The sequence below is a fragment of the Euprymna scolopes genome, chromosome 31, assembly GCF_053919585.1.
Source record: "Euprymna scolopes isolate OS-2025 chromosome 31, ASM5391958v1, whole genome shotgun sequence".
NCBI classification, from domain to species: Eukaryota; Metazoa; Mollusca; class Cephalopoda; order Sepiida; family Sepiolidae; genus Euprymna; species Euprymna scolopes.
The window spans coordinates 19302192-19318630 of NC_136512.1; the positions used below are offsets into that span (position 1 = coordinate 19302192).

General features: G+C 38.3%; 1 protein-coding gene across 1 annotated transcript in view; it reads right to left on the reverse strand.

The window, feature by feature from the left end:
• The window catches only part of LOC145255664 (mitochondrial import inner membrane translocase subunit TIM50-like), a 130779-nt gene that overhangs the window by 16795 nt on the left and 97545 nt on the right, over nt 1-16439 (reverse strand). Inside the window, exon 10 of the mRNA XM_080114221.1 lies at nt 14840-14943. Coding sequence (XP_079970347.1) covers nt 14840-14943 — 104 coding nt within the window. The remainder of the gene's footprint in view (nt 1-14839; nt 14944-16439) is intronic.

Genomic DNA, 16439 nt, shown 5'->3' on the forward strand with positions numbered 1-16439 from the left:
AACTACTTTAACATGCCTGGATATCTCCCACTCTGCCGTAAGGACTCTGACAGACATATGCACGGACTTGGAGTTTACATTCGTAATACCCTTCCCTTGACTAGAGAAACAAACCTAGAAACAGATGATCAAGCCTTTATGTGCTTTAGACTAAACGTGCAACACAGTATTAGCTACTATTATTTTCTCTACCGCTCTCCCTCGACTCAGGACTGCTCCATAATAAACAAAGTATCTGACAGCATAGACACGGCACTGTCCCTCGACACTAGCGCACAAATACATGTGTTTGGTGACTTTAATGTCCACCACAAAAACTGGCTTGGATTCTCTACTCACACAGATGCAGTGGGCAGCACAACCCATAGCTTCGCTATATCTCACTCCCTATCACAAATTGTTACATTTCCAACCCGTTTCCCTGACCAGGAAGAACAACACGCATCACTTCTAGATCTGTTTTTGACCACAGTTCCCGATGACTGCATAACGAAGGCCCACAGCCCACTCGGGAACGCTGATCATGCAGTGATAATGGTTGAAATCGCCCTAAACTCTAGACCCAAAACTGAAGAGCCAGTGCTCAAAACAACGAGATATTATAATAAGGCTGACTGGGAAGCCATCAGGGAACTAATTAGAGATGCTCCATGGAAAAATATTTTCTCTCTCCCTGCTGAACAATGTGCAAACGAGACCACTGACTGGTTCAAAACTGCAATCGAAGCGCATGTTCCCATGCGGAAATTTTATAGTAAGCCCCACTCTCCCCAATGGTTTACGTCGACTTGTGCAACTGCCATTACTCAAAAGCAGCATGCATACCGTAGGTTTAACCGACATAAGTCCAGTTCAAACAGACTGAAGTATATAGAAGCTAGAAATAATGTTAAGAAAGAAATAGCGACAGCTAAGAGAGAATTTACGGAAACCACTAAAAAGCGCATCGAAGCACAAAAACTAGGAACTCGAGACTTCTGGAAAATCTACAACAGTGTAGTAAATAATGGGCAATCAACAATTCCCCCACTAACCAACAATCACAAGGTTGTCTCCTCAGCAACCGACAAGGCTAACATGCTTGCCAGTCGGTTTGCCTCAAACTCCACACTGGACCCATCCAACCACCCCCTACCTGACTTTCCTATGCGGACAGACGCCACACTAGACGATCTGAAAACCACCCCTGCTCAGGTGCATGCTATCATAAAAAACCTCAAAAGCATGTGGACCCGATCTTATCCCAGCGGTGCTATTAAAAAAGTGCTCAGCCGAAGTAGCTCCAGTTCTCTCCAAACTCTACAACAAATGTCTTAATGAAGCTTGCTTTCCGGGCTGTTGGAAAACTGCTTCTGTTGTACCAGTATTCAAGAATTCTGGCGAAAGGACAGACCCATCAAATTATCGCCCCATTAGCCTCCTCCCACTTTTTGCCAAAATATTTGAGACCATAATTAACCATGCTCTAGTCCATCATCTTACAGATGCTAAACTACTGACTGACAAACAATATGGATTTAGACAAGCCCGTTCCACAGCAGACATCCTCACTGTGATCTCTGAACGTATATACCCTTCACTGGACAAAGCGGGGGAAGGCAGAGCGGTAGCTCTAGATATATCTAAGGCTTTTGACAGGGTATGGCATGAGGGTCTCCTCAGTAAAATCAGATCATACGGTATCACTGGTAGAATACTTAACATAATTAAATCCTTCTTAGATAAAAGAAAAATCCAGGTAGTCCTCGACGGTCGCACATCTAAATATGATATAAATGCGGGAGTGCCCCAGGGTTCTATCCTTGGACCTCTATTGTTCCTGATATTCATAAATTACCTCCCCGACAACATTGCCTCTGAGATGGGTATATATGCTGATGACACTACACTCTATGGCAGACACGACAGGAAGACGAATGAACACATTTCTAAAGAAATGGCAGAAACACTAGAGGAAGACCTCCAATCTGTAGTGGAATGGGGACAAAAGTGGTTGGTCGCGTTCAATGCTGCCAAGACTAAACTAGTTTCATTCAATAATTACAAGAAACCCTCTCTACCACCCATAGCAATGGCCAACGACTCTTTATCTGAGAGCCCATCTTTCAAACTCCTTGGCCTAACGTTCACAGGAAACATGAGTTGGAACAATTACATTGAAGGCATTGCCAGGGCCGCTGCAAGAAAGGTAGGCTCTCTCTACCGTGCTAGAAAACTACTAACACCCGAAAGTATCCTGTACCTCTATAAGGCCACCATTCGCCCATGTATGGAGTATTGCTGCCACATCTGGGCTGGTGCATCTGCTACTAGTCTCTCGCTCCTTGACAAGGTTCAAAAGAGAGTCGCAAACCTGATAGGCCCTGAACTGGCATCTAAGCTTCAGCCTCTGTCCCATCGACGAAATGTTGCATACCTCTGCCTTTTCTACAAGTATTTTAGTGGTGAATGCTCTGACAAACTGCAATCACTTGTGCCCCCACGACGCGAGCACCCTCAACAAACCCGACAGGCTACTAGATCCCACCCCCACACTGTAGAGATCCCTAGATGTAAAAGATCTTTTTACTCCAATAGTTTCTTCCCCAGAACCGCAAGACTCTGGAATTCCATTCCAGGTCCCTGCTTCCCCAACAGTACTGACGGGCAGAAGTTCAAGTGTAACGTGAACCGACACCTTGCTGCCCAAATCCCTACATAGTACCCCAGTAGTTGTTTCCCCTGATAGTAGCCCCCCTACACCAAAGTGGCAATTTGCCTTGTTTGGGGTGAAAATGTAATAAAAAAAAAAAATAAATAAATAAAAAAAAATAAAACTTCCCCCTAACATTCTATAATTCCTCTTAATCTTTTTTGCCCCTACGCCCTACGCTAGACACTGCATCTCCTCCATGCTACCTAGCACCTTCTCTACTCTTCTGATGAGAAGCATTAGGCTTCAAAATGCCTTGGCATAAAGAGTCCCTTCTATCCCCCAAATTTTGCTTGTATTCCATTATTTAATAAATGATCCATTCTATATCCACCAATATATAGTTTTGTGACTTCATTTCATACTTTTGTTGTCATATATATATATATATATATATATATATAATAAAAAGTATTTAGCTGCCATCAGTTAAAATCGAAACCAAAACTGTAGCATTCAAAGCTGCTGATGTTACCACAGTACCAACGTGACACACATGAGCTGGTTAAAAATTAGAAATCAAAAAATAAACTAAAATGAATATACAAAATGTATAATGATTTTTTTCAATTCTGACCCATTTTTGATCCCTTTAGAAACTATTTTAACCGGCTAAAGACCCATAAAAAACTGGCCCATGAAAAATCCAATCATTTGAGGCCTCTAATGCCGCTCTACGACTTTTTGTTTTGAATAAGATAGAGTCTGAAAATATGGAGACAGACAGCCGTTTATATATTAGATTACAGAATATAAAAATCATTTTTGAAGAGATTCTAGAATGTTCTGAGATGTGGAATATTAAGGTGTTCTATTTTGAGTGATTCTAGAATATTCCATCCACCAAAACTATAAAAGAACGCTGGTCATGTAAACCTTTTAGTTATGCATATTTAATTTGTTTTTTTCGTAACATTTTTTAAAAAATATTTGTCGTGTATTTGATATCTCCTAGACACTCTGTAAAGGTAGCTGTGCGAGTACTTGTGAGGCAAGGGTTGTACAATTCCAACCACATCTCTCTTGAATCGGTATGCTTGGGTCCAGTGGAAAGAAGTGCTAGACGACTGAAAACAATGCCGAGATAAGCGGAGAACACTTACAACACCTGTAATTCCTGAATGTTCACTCATTTCAGTACTAACCAGGCTCAACGTTGCTTAACTTCATAATCTAATGAGAATCGGGTGTGCCAACCTGATTATGCTGTTTTAGTCAGACTATGCTTAATAAAACACCTTTCCTTTATACAACTGCCTATCAAGGCTCAAAGGCTACTCAAGGCTACAAGTTAATGAGTTCAGACAGATGGTGAGATAACACCCTGAGGATTGCTGACGGAGCTTGAAATTGGTCAGAATTTGATTATTTAAGAGGACGGTTCAACAAGATATTCCTAATCATATAATCAGTCGGGAAGCAAGGTAGTTTTTAGAAGCTCCGTTTAATTTTAGGTAGACATCCTATAACAAGCCCACTGTGGACGGACTGGCAGTTGTGGCCAGTGCAATATATAGAATTAAAAATTGGAACTCATAGTTTCTTTTTAGATTTAAAAGTTATTAGCACAGGTAGGGTGCTTGTTTATATATAAAAAAAGGATCATGACAAAATTAGAGAGGCCGGTCAAACAGGCAGAGCAATCAGTGACGTCACAGAATGATTCATGCAATGCGACTTTGTGAGGGAGGGGGAATGGATACGAGTTCATGGAGTCTGATTGGGGGGGGGGAGTCAGAGAGAGCAGATCAGAAAATGTCTGTCTGATTCCCCGAACATATGGATCGGCAGAGTTCTAAAACTACAGTAAAATAGAGACCCCCGCCACCCGCCTCCTTCTAAAGATGAGAAATGATGATGCGACTTCGACCATGGAAAAACCATGTTGACTGAATAAAACCAATTTGTCCAGAAAGAAAGGAGACTTGCGTTTGTTGCTCCAGAGGAGATGAATGCCGGGACATAAGCAACTCGAGGATACGATAAAGGGGCACGAGCCCAGAATATAAAAAGGTACAATTATTTTTTTGTATTATTTGGAATATTATTCTCATCTTGGTTGTTTTGTTTTTTCACGTTTCGGCTGATGTAACCTCCAGCCATATTCAGGTGCATTCACACTGGATGTTATTCATGAATGGTGAAAAAACGTTTAGTTTATTTGCTTTCCAAACGAACGCATCCGTTAGAAATTCAAAACGCAAATAGTGCCAAGTTTTGTTTATTTTTTAAAAATTTTGTTATTAATATTAATTATATATTATATATAATTGTAAATCCTTATCTCAGAAATATTCATTCATCATATCAAAAATACCGGAATGGACCCGGAGTGATTAATTAAAAGAAAACAAAAAAACAGACAAACAAGAAAAAGTCCCCCCCCCCCCTAAAAAAAAAACAGAAAAAGACAAAAAAGCAGAAAAAAAATAGCAAAAAAAAATAGCAAAAAAAAAAAGCAAAAAAAAAAAAAAAGCAAAAAAAAGACAAAAAAGACTTGGTACTATTTGCGTTTTAAATTTTTAACGGCTGTGTTCATTTTGAAAGCAAATAAACCAAAAATTTTTTCACTATTCACCAAAAACATACAGTGTGAATGCACTTGAAGATGGCCGGGGGTTACGTCGGTCGAAACGTTATAAAAAAAACAACAAAAAAACAACTAAGATGAGAATAATAGTCCAAATAATACAAAAAATAATTGTAAATCCTCATCTCAAAAACATTCCTTCATCATCTCAAAGCTACATTCGGTTTCGTTTTTATAAACATCCCAGAATGGTTGATGTGCTGTGATTGTGAACACCGACACGATGCGACACACAGAAGTAAAAATTATTTACAGCGGTTGTAGCTAGACAAATTTTTGTTAACGCGAACACAGCTGAAAGAAACTGCTACTTATGATCAAATGTTCAGAAAATATTAGCATCAATAAGTGTTGCGTATTTGCAAACGAGTCAGCTGTGTCGTGGGTTTCTCAGAATTTCAAATAAACAGTTCAAAAGGCGTCATTGTATACCATAATTCATTCCTTTGTTTTCAAAATTGCGCTGAAATTTAATACGTAGCGACAAATTTTAAAACATCTATTCAGATCTAATTTATGGTGATTATTGTTGTTGTTTTGTTTTTAAACGGAACTTTGTGTTGTGTTTGCGTGAATTTAATATTCGGGAAGGGAAAAATAACTGTTAATGATGAGAGATCCAAATCCGTCTCAGAGAGAATTATATTTGTATTAACAAAGTAGGTCGTCATAAAAAAAAAAAAAGAAGATAATCTAAACGGAAGTACGTACATGTCCAACACAGGTAAAAAAAAGACGTTAAATCAAACAGGATTACAATTCATGAATACATCTACTTTGTTACCATATGTTGAATCACAAAACATTCACAGCAAGAACTCGTCTTGTCACAACACAACAACAAAAAGACTACTTTCTCCCTTCATGTGCCAAGCGTCAGGCAGACTTTTGATAGTTTCTTTGCAGAGGTTCCTCACCTTTAGAATGAACATATTGCTGCAGGACTACTTCTCTGCTGACTACAACTGTCTTCAAATCCAATGTTAAAAAACCCCCCAAAAAACCACACCTTCGGATGGAATTTTGAACGGAACCCTTTATTTACTTCACGAGGGTAGAATGCTCTCGTTCCGTCAGCCATGACTGGATAGAGGTCCTAAGTAATTTGCAATTGTATTTTTCGGTCGTCCACACTGAGAATTGAACCTTCAACGTTCAGAAGGTCACTTTTATAATTTATCTTTCCAAGTACTTTAACCACTGCACCAAGGGTCCTTGTGGACAGTTCCAGTAAGAATTTTTGCAGCCTTAAACCTATTTTTATTTCTAGTTATGATTATATTACTATTTTATTACTAATTATTATAATTATATTATATATATATATATATATATATATATATATATATAAATAAAAATTACAATTAAATTTAGCAAAATGATCCAAGATGGTAAAATTAAAGTATATTATAAATATTAAAGAATTAATATTTATAAAATTATCTCAGCCAGATGTAAAAGCTCGATAAAACCAAAATAGGAAATAGAGCTTATAATATGAGCAAACAGTTAATAAAATATGTTAAAAAACACTTTGAAATGAGTTAAAAACATATTTAATCTGAAAAGGAAACACTAGATAAATGGATAGTCCTTAATCCGTGGAGTTTCGAAGAAATACTTTCCTTCTCATCAGAGGGTAGGAATTAGCAAAATGCAGGATCGGATTTTGCATGCAGAAGTATTTGATGAAACAACAAGTAAGTCAAAGATCTTACTTGAAAACAAACAAAAAAAAAATGAAGCAGATGGAATATGGTGAAGAAAAGGTTATTACACATGAATGGATAGTCTGGTGGAAGATAAAAAATCCAGTGATGGTAAAATCCAAATGTAAAACTTCCAGAAAGTTAAAAGAATTTCCATTTGTACAAGTATAATCCAAAGAAATTATATATATATATATATATATTACTGTTTATTTCTAGTGCACTGTATATATTATCTACTATTTATAATTAATGGTTCCCATATTGTGTTAAATTCTATACTAAAAGTCTACTTAGTAATTGATTGTTGCCCAGAATACATATAATACACCTAAAGGAGGTTACATTGACCGAAACATTGTGAAAATGACTCAAAATGAAAACAGTAGTTCAATGATCATATGTTATAATGATATTTGAAAAACAAGGTTAGATTAAAGGGAAGTCACACTCATATCCAGAATTAACCATTTTAAACCTGTTGATGATGTCATCCATATTTTGCACAAGTAACAAGTGATCAAATGCAGTTTATACCTTTGATCCTTGTTAGTACTTCCATAGTGTTCCTAATCTTTTGGCGGCCATTCGTTCCTATCAACAAATTATTAACCTATTAACAGATAGACAGAGGTCCTTGCACAAGAAGCCGAGGCACAGTGGTTAGAGTACTTATAAAAAAAAAAAAAAAAAAAATTGTAAAAGTGATATTGTGGGGTATATGGTTAGAAAAAAAAAAAAAAAAAAACGTACCGGGTGTATCTGCATCGCTCTTTGGGAAAGAAGAAGGAAAGGATGGCGAGCTCATTTATATACACGAAGGGCATCTTGGGAAGGCAGGGCATGATGGGAGAAGCTATTTTTTTTTTCCTGTCTCTTCCTGTTTTTTTTTTTTAATTATTTCTAGAAAAAAAAAAAAACAGGAAGAGACAGGAAAAAAAAAAAAAAAAAAAAAAAAGAAGCTTCTCCCATCATGCCCTGTCTTCCCAAGATGTCTTTCGTGTATATAAATGAGCTAGCCATCCTTTCCTTCTTCTTTCCCAAAGAGCGATGCAGATACGCCCGGTACGTTTTTTTTTTTTGTATGTGCTGAGAGCGTTGCAAGCTGAAGAAGAAAAAACCTCTTTTTTTTTGCATGAATATTTAACAGTATTAGGCAGTTAAAAGGAAAACTTTAATTTCAATACTAGAAGCTATTTCGGCGTATCAAACAGGTTAACATGGCTGACTGGAGACGCAACTCAGATGTTGAGACCCTTCACTGGGGAGGGTGACCTAATTAAATGGCTGGAAAAATTAAAGTTGGTGACAAGGTTGCAAAAAATCGAAGACGTGGTCACCCTGCTGCCGCTCTACTTAGAGGGGGAAGCCCTCACTATTTACCAGCAGATGCGCGATGAAGATGAGGGAGACCTTGCCTCAGTGGAGCAAAGACTGAAATTGGCTTTCGCTGAGAGTCCATTTGAAGCACTCGGCAAGCTTGCAAGTTTAAGGTGGACTGGCGAGTCTTGATGTCTTTGCTGCGGAGATCAGGAGACTGGCAAGATTGGCTGGTTATGTGGGGAGGAGCCTGGAGATGACGGTAAAACTATACCTAGTGAACGGCTTCCCAGAAGAAATCTCCGCAAACATGCAGAGAATCACTGCGATCAATACGATGGAAGTAGACGATCTCTTGGTCCATGCCAGAGTCCTAGTCAAGAATGTCAAGGGCCCAATCGTGGCTGCAACTGTGAGTGGAAATAAGTGCATGAGGCCCCACTTAAATGACGAGAGACAGGCAGCGAGGCGACAGGAGGGGAGGCCTGCCATCAAGTGCTTCCAGTGCCAGGGTCCTCACCTGCTCAAGGACTGCAAAGAGCCGAGACCGGAGGTAACCTGCTACCGATGTGGACGAGTGGGGCACATTAGCTGCTATTGCATTGCTACACGGGACCAGGGAAACGAGTAAAGGGGAGCCATTGAGCCAGTGGTTCCCCCTTCTATGTGGAAATGGCGCACAACGAAACGTTGCCTCAGTTACTGCTAGTAGTCAATGGGAAGAAAGCCATGCCCCTTGTTGACTCAGGCTGCACCACGACATTGGTAACTAAGAATGTCGCTAAATTATGGAGCGGAGCAAGGAGTATTAAGACCGTGGATGGCAGGGAGGTGAAATGCCTAGGAGAGACAATAGCGGAAGTACTGGTGCAAGGTGTACCTATTGGACTACGAGCCCTGGTGTTGGATCGTCTGGTTGGTGATGTTGATGTGGTTTTAGGTGTAAGTGCGATCAACCAACTGGGGGGGGGCGCAACGTTGAGAGGGGGACAAGTAATTTTCGGACGCCTTGGCGCAGTAGGAATGGCAGGAGTGGAAGGTGATAGAAATATCAGAATGCAAAAACCGGAGGCTTGCTGCATCGAGGACAAGGATTTCCTGGCGGGGTTCGATGGCGAGAGGTGGACAGTGGAATGGAAATGGATCTCCAGGCCTCCGGAACTACGAAACAAAGTAAGCTGCTACAAGAAAACACTGCAAGGAGACATAATAAAAGGATTTGAGGAAGAAGTGGAGAGGTGGATAGAGAAGAGAATTCTGAAACCATGGACAGGAGAAGAAAAAGGAGTGCTATCGTTACTGGCGGTTGTTCAACCCACAAAGAACAAAGTTAGACCAGTACTGGATTTCAGAGAATTAAACAGATACGTAGCCTGCCACACTGGAAAGGGGATTGACGTATGCGAAGAAATAATTGGAAATGGAGGAGGATGGAGCGGGCCACTAAGATTGTTGACCTGAAGTCGGCTTATCTCCAGATCCACGTAGAGGAAAAACTCTGGCAACATCAATTGGTCCGGTACAAGGGGAAGATGTATTGCCTGACGAGGTTAGCTCAGCCCGCAAAATTATGACTGCCGTGCTGAAGACAGTGCTGAGTAAAGACTGTACAGTGGACAAGGCCACAAGTTCGTAAAGAGAGAAAGTGAGAGGCCATGTCGTGAGGTATGGGTTGACTGCAAAACCGGCGGAAGATCTGGATGGAGGAGCAGCGTTGGGGTTGAAACTATGCCGAGATGGCAAAGGAAGTTTTGTCTTTAGACAAGGGAATGCAATACCCGAAATCGGAACCGACCTGACAAAACGAGAACTCTTATCGCTCTGTGGGAGACTGGTGTGACACTATCCAATCGTCGGCTGGCTCAGGATAGTGTGCAGCTTTATTAAACGACAAATGGGCACTGATGGCTGGGAGGGCTGTGTGACGAAGGAGGTCACGAACATGCTACAAGAAATCATTGCGAGAGTGACGAAAGAAGACTCAGTAAAGGGGGAATGGTACGTCAGCGGCGGAGACGCGGGGGTGATTTGGTGCAATGCCAGCAGTCTGGCATTGGGCGTCGTATTAGAGATGGGAGGTGTAACTGTGGAAGATGTGGCGTGGCTAAGAAAGAAAAACGACTATTCCCATATCAACATAGCCGAACTGGAGGCCGCTATCAAAGGACTCAATCTGGCCCTGAAGTGGGGATTGAAAACGATTGAAATCAAATCCGATTCGGCAACGGTAGTTTCATGGATCAGGTCGGCAGTGACTGGCGATAAGAGAGTTAGGACCAGAGGTGCTGCAGAAATGCTGATCAAGCGCAGGCTTGGAGCACTTGCAGATTTGATAGCGGAATTCCAGTTGAAGGTATCTGTAGTGCTGGTCCCATCAGAAAAAAACAAAGCGGATTCGATGACACGGGTAAAGAAGGCCTGGTTTCCTCAGTATGCTGTGCAGGGGAGGAAGTTAAAAAGTTACATTAAATGCACCACTTTGGTCGAGAACGGATGTTATTCCTGGCAAGAGAGGTTTACCCGGAAACCATCGAGAAGGAGGTCAGGGAGGTAGTGGAGCACTGTCAGGAGTGCCAATCGATAGACGCCGGACCATCCAGACACGAAGCAGGAGAGTTGCACATTGCGGAGGACTGGAAGCGACTGGCCATTGATTTGACTCATTATCGCCATTAGCTGTATCTGTCGATGGTCGACTGTAGACCGGGGGAAGTTCGCCATAAGGAGAGAGATCAGGGCAGAAGCTGCATGGGCGATCGGAGGGGTCATCGAAGAAATATTTTTGGAGAGAGGGCCGGTCGAGGAACCGTTAATGGACAATGGCCCTAATTTCTGATCAGAAGTGGCAATGAGATAGTGGAGAGGAATCATCGCACCATCAAGGCTGCTGCGAAAAAAAGCAACATTTCACCCATGGAGGCGGTGTTTTGGTAGATCTCACCAAAAACCAGACAAGATCAGACAACTGTGCCTCATAGAGCCATCTTCACATATAAGTGGCGGCATCCGTGCAATAAACCGGTAGGAATTGAGGGTGAAGAAGCTACCATTAAAGTGGGCGAGGAGGTGTGGTTGAAGCCCCCCAATGCAAAATGTACCACTCGTTGGGGGAGGGGGGGGGTCGTAACAGGAACGCAGTCTAAGAACAACGTGATGGTGAATGGCGTTCCCCGGCATATCCTAGACCTGTGTCGTGTAACCCTGCCAGTGCGCATTGATGGCAGTGAAGAGGAAGAAGTCGAAATCCACCAAGAAGTTAACGATGCACCCCAATTTGACAGCCCCACATTGTGGTTCTTTACAACCGGACGAGAATGTCTGTAGTGAACCTGAAAACGTCAACCCCCTAGAAGTTGTCCCCCAGTGGCCTCAACGTGAGAGAAGGAGGCCTACTTGGATTAAGGATTATGAAGTGTCTTATTGATCTCGAAGATCAGGGGGGCATGTGGGGTATATGGTTAGAAAGAAAAAAAAAAATGTACCGGGTGTATCTGCATTGTTCTTTGGGAAAGAAGAAGGAAAGGATGGCTAGCTCATTTATATACACGAAGGGCATCTTGGGAAGGCAGGGCATGATGGGAGAAGTTATTTTTTTTCCCTGTCTCTTCCTGTTTTAGTGCCGAAGGTTGACGGTTTAATTCTCAGTATGTGTGCTATTAAAATACTTCCGAGTCATGGCTGATGAAACCTAAGCATGCTTAAGAATACACTCTACTAAAGCCGGATTGTCACAGCTGGTGATTTTCCAAAATACAATCCGGACATGAGGACACTTTATAAGAACAATATGCAATAAAATGCCACAGAAACGTATGGAATACTTCATACTGCTTTTGGACCATCTTGCATGAATCGAGTACCAGTTTTTGAGTGGCATAAGAAATTCAAAGAAGGCAGGGAGTCTGTGAGGGATGATGAGAGGTGTGGGAGGAGTAAGGAAGTCAGCACACCAGAGTTGATTGACCAAATAAAGAATTTCATGGATAAGGACCGTCGTGTGTCTATAGAGATAATAAGTACAGTTGTATGTCTGTGTCGGAACTGTACACAATTATTCACCAGGAACTGAAGAGGTGGAAGATTTGCGCAAAGTTTGTCACAAGGGTGCTCCATCCTTATCACAGGCTATTTGACTAAGATGGGAATCAAGACAGTTCTTCAGACCTTGTTCTGTGTAATTTTTGGTCATTCCCTAAGCTCAAGGAAAACCTTAGAGGCTGTTGCTACGCACAATAGAGATGAAAGAGGCTGTGACGAGGCTCATTGGCACGCTCATGCAAAACGACTTCTATGGGGCCTTCCAGAAGTTGTTGGAACGGTACAGCAAATGCATTGCAGCCGGAGGAGATTACTTCAGAGAAGACTAGAGTTTCGTGTGTGTACTATCAATAAAAGTGATGATACGAAAAAAGTCTGGAAACTTATTGAAGGCACCTCGTATATTGACCGAAACATCGTGCAAATAACAGCCAAAATGAGAACAACAGTTCAAAGAATATGAATAAAACTAATAATCAATCCTCATCTCAAAAATTCGTACAACTCCGCCAAATCGTTTTACTGCTTAGACATTATTGGCAGAAAATACAAATTACTCACGACTTCTACTTGGTCATGGCTGACGGAATGAAAGCATGTTACACTTGTGGATTAAATAAATGGTCCCATTCTAAATCTCGTACAGATCCTCAAGTCTAATATTATACACGTGAAAAAGGTCGGAGATTACATCGACCGAAACGTTGTGAGAATAGCAACCAAGATGAAAACAGTAGTCCAAACAGTCAAAATTATCAACTCATATCTAAAAAAAAAAAAAAAACAAACATTTAAAATCTTTCATTCCATGCTGTGCACCAAGTTTCAGCCAGGAATGTTCGACAGTTTTTGTTTTATCAGTGTTCTATGATGTGCGGAGACACTTTGGTGATTCATCAATAAGAATTGTGATCCTGAATGATTTCACACCCACCAGATCTTAACATGCCCGCCCCCTTTCTTATCTGGGTGGCCATCCCAAAGATAATGTTTTTCAAAACAATCCCTCATATAATTTCTATCGAAGCCAAAAATCAATACTATTGACCACCCCCTCCCCCAACATTCATAGGCAACACAAACTGGAACAAATACATTGAAGACATTGCAAAAGCTGCTGCGAAGAAGGTGGGTTCTCTCTACCGTGCTAGAAAATTACACACACACACGACAGTATCCTGTATCTCTACAAAGGCCATCATTTGTCCATGGAGTACTGTTGCGACATGTGGGCTGGTGTATCAACTACAAGTATCTCTCTCTTAGGTGGGGTCTAAAGCTCCAACCCCTGACCAATCAATGCAATGTTGCATCCTGTGCCAATTTTACAAGTATTTTATTAATGGAATTGTGCACTGATGAACTTATAGCACTTGTGCTTCATCAACATAAACACCCACGACTAACCAGACGAACAGCAAAATCCCACCCCTTCACTGTCGTGATCCCTAGATTCCAGAAAGCTTTCTACTCTAATAGTGTCTACATTTGAGCTACTAAGTTTTGGAATTTTCTCCAAATCACCTGCTTCCCTGACTGTGCTGACACGCAAAAGTGTAATGTGAATGGATATCTTGCTGCTGAACTCCTGACGTAGTGCCCCTCATATGGTCCCAAAACACATACGAGTCACACTGTGCTTTGTTTGAGGTGAATAAGAGTAAAAAAAAAAATTTTGAAAAAGAAAAAAATTTTGGATTAAAAAAAAAAAAAAAAAATTAAAAGAATGGGTCAGATAAAAAAAAGAATTGGATCGGATAAAAAAAAGAATTGGATCGGATAAAAAAAAAAATTGGATCGGATAAAAAAAAAAATTGGATCGGATAAAAAAAAAAATTTGGATCGGATAAAAAAAAAAAAAATATTGGATCGGATAAAAAAAAAAAATATTGGATCGGATAAAAAAAAAAAAAATGGATCGGATAAAAAAAAAAAAAAATTGGATCGGATAAAAAAAAAAAAATTGGATCGGATAAAAAAAAAAATTGGATCGGATAAAAAAAAAATTGGATAGGATAAAAAAAAAAAATTGGATCGGATAAAAAAAAAATTGGATCGGATAAAAAAAAAATTGGATCGGATAAAAAAAAAAAATTGGATCGGATAAAAAAAAAAAATTGGATCGGATAAAAAAAAAAAATTGGATCGGATAAAAAAAAAAAATTGGATCGGATAAAAAAAAAATTGGATTGGATAAAAAAAAATTGAGAGGGGGGATAAAATTTTTTGGACTAAAATTATTTTTTTTATTATTAAATGAAAAAAAACAAAAAAAAAACAAAAAAAAACAAAAAAACTTAATTTATTCCTAGCCAAAATGATGTTAAGTTTTTAAATATGTTACTTGCCTGCTTTCAGACTTTTATATTAGAAATTTTTATCTATATGTGAGTTTTTTTTAACATACATTGTAGATAATTCATATGGACAGGATCTATTCTCCGACCACATTTCCATGGATAAAACTAATCAAAATTCTTCATTACTTACCTGAAGGAGTCTCTGGTTTTCCCGAAATGCTCCAATTGGATCTTCAAATTCACTATAATACTGGAGAACTGAGCGGACATCTTCAATTCCAGACATTGATAAAGCTAAAATTAAAAATAATTAAAAAATTATTAAAAAATATAATAAAGCTCATAGAGTTAAAAAAAAAAAAATATATAAAACTAAAATTTAAAAAAAATAAAGAATTATTAAAAAATATAATGAAAAAGCTCATAGAGTAAAAAGAAAATATGAAGCTAAAATTAAAAAAAAATTTTTAAATTAAAAAATTATTAAATATGATAAAGCTCAAAGTTAGAAAAAAATATAAAGCTAAAATTAAAAATTAAAAAAATATAATGATAAAGCTCAGAGTTAGAAAAAAATATAAAGCTAAAATTAAAAATTAAAAAATTAAAATATGATAAAGCTGATAGAGTTAAAAAAAAATAAAGCTAAAATTTAAAAAAAATTAAAAAATTATCAAAAAATATATAAAAATTAAAAAATTATTAAAATATAATGATAAACCTCATAGAGTTAAAAAAAATAAAGCTAAAATTAAAAAATTATTAATATATAATTAAAAAATTTTTTTAAGAATATTAAAAAATATGATAAAGTTCAGAGTTAAAAAAAAAAGCTAAAATTTAAAAGAATTAAATTATTAAAAAATATAATGATAAAGCTCATAGAGTTAAAAAAAATATAAAACTATAATTTAAAAATTAAAATATAATGAAAAAGCTCATAAAGTTAAAAAAAATATAAAGCGAAAATTAAAGAATTATTAAAATATATAATTAAAAAAAATTTAAAAAATATTAAAAAATATGAGAAAGCCCAGAGTTAAAAAAAAAATATAAAGCTAAAATTTAAAAAATTAAAAAATTATTAAAAAAAAATATAAAGCTAAAATTAAAAAAAATTTTTAAATTTAAAAAAATATAATGATAAAGCTCATAGAGTTAAAAAAAATATAAAGCTAAAATTAAAATAATTAAAATAAATATGATTAAAAAAACCATCTTTTCATGAAAACAAGTCTGACATAACTTATCTATTTTATATTTTTATTGTCATATCAACCGATTTATCCTGACATTTTGCCAACCTAAAATCTGACTTTAATCTTGAGACTCGTCTTTGCTAAGGTGAAATGCAGTTCAGTTTGGTCCTAGGTGATCACTCTCGGGCATTACCTGCTGTCTTGGAAAAAAGTTCGTTTATTGATGGTCACCAGGGAAAACAAGCGGATCTATTTTTTGCTATTTTTTTTTTTTCAAGTTTCCAAAAGTAAAGAAACAATATACATTTTCTCTAAATACAGAAACAAAGAAAAAACCCCAAAAAGATCAGTTGCGTGTGTGTGGTCCCCCTCTGGTGCTGCATGTGAGATGATGCCATGAAAAATAGTGAAGAAATGATGAATGTGAAGGGCCAACATTGACTTCACGTTTTCGCCAAGCTTCAGAAAAATCTAATAGATAGGGCAAAAGTTATGGGCTAAAAAGTGTCATTCTTTGCAATTTTGGGGTATTTATAATCATTTTTGAGCTCCTGGGAATACCGAATCCCAGTGTAAAGGGACAAACGGTGC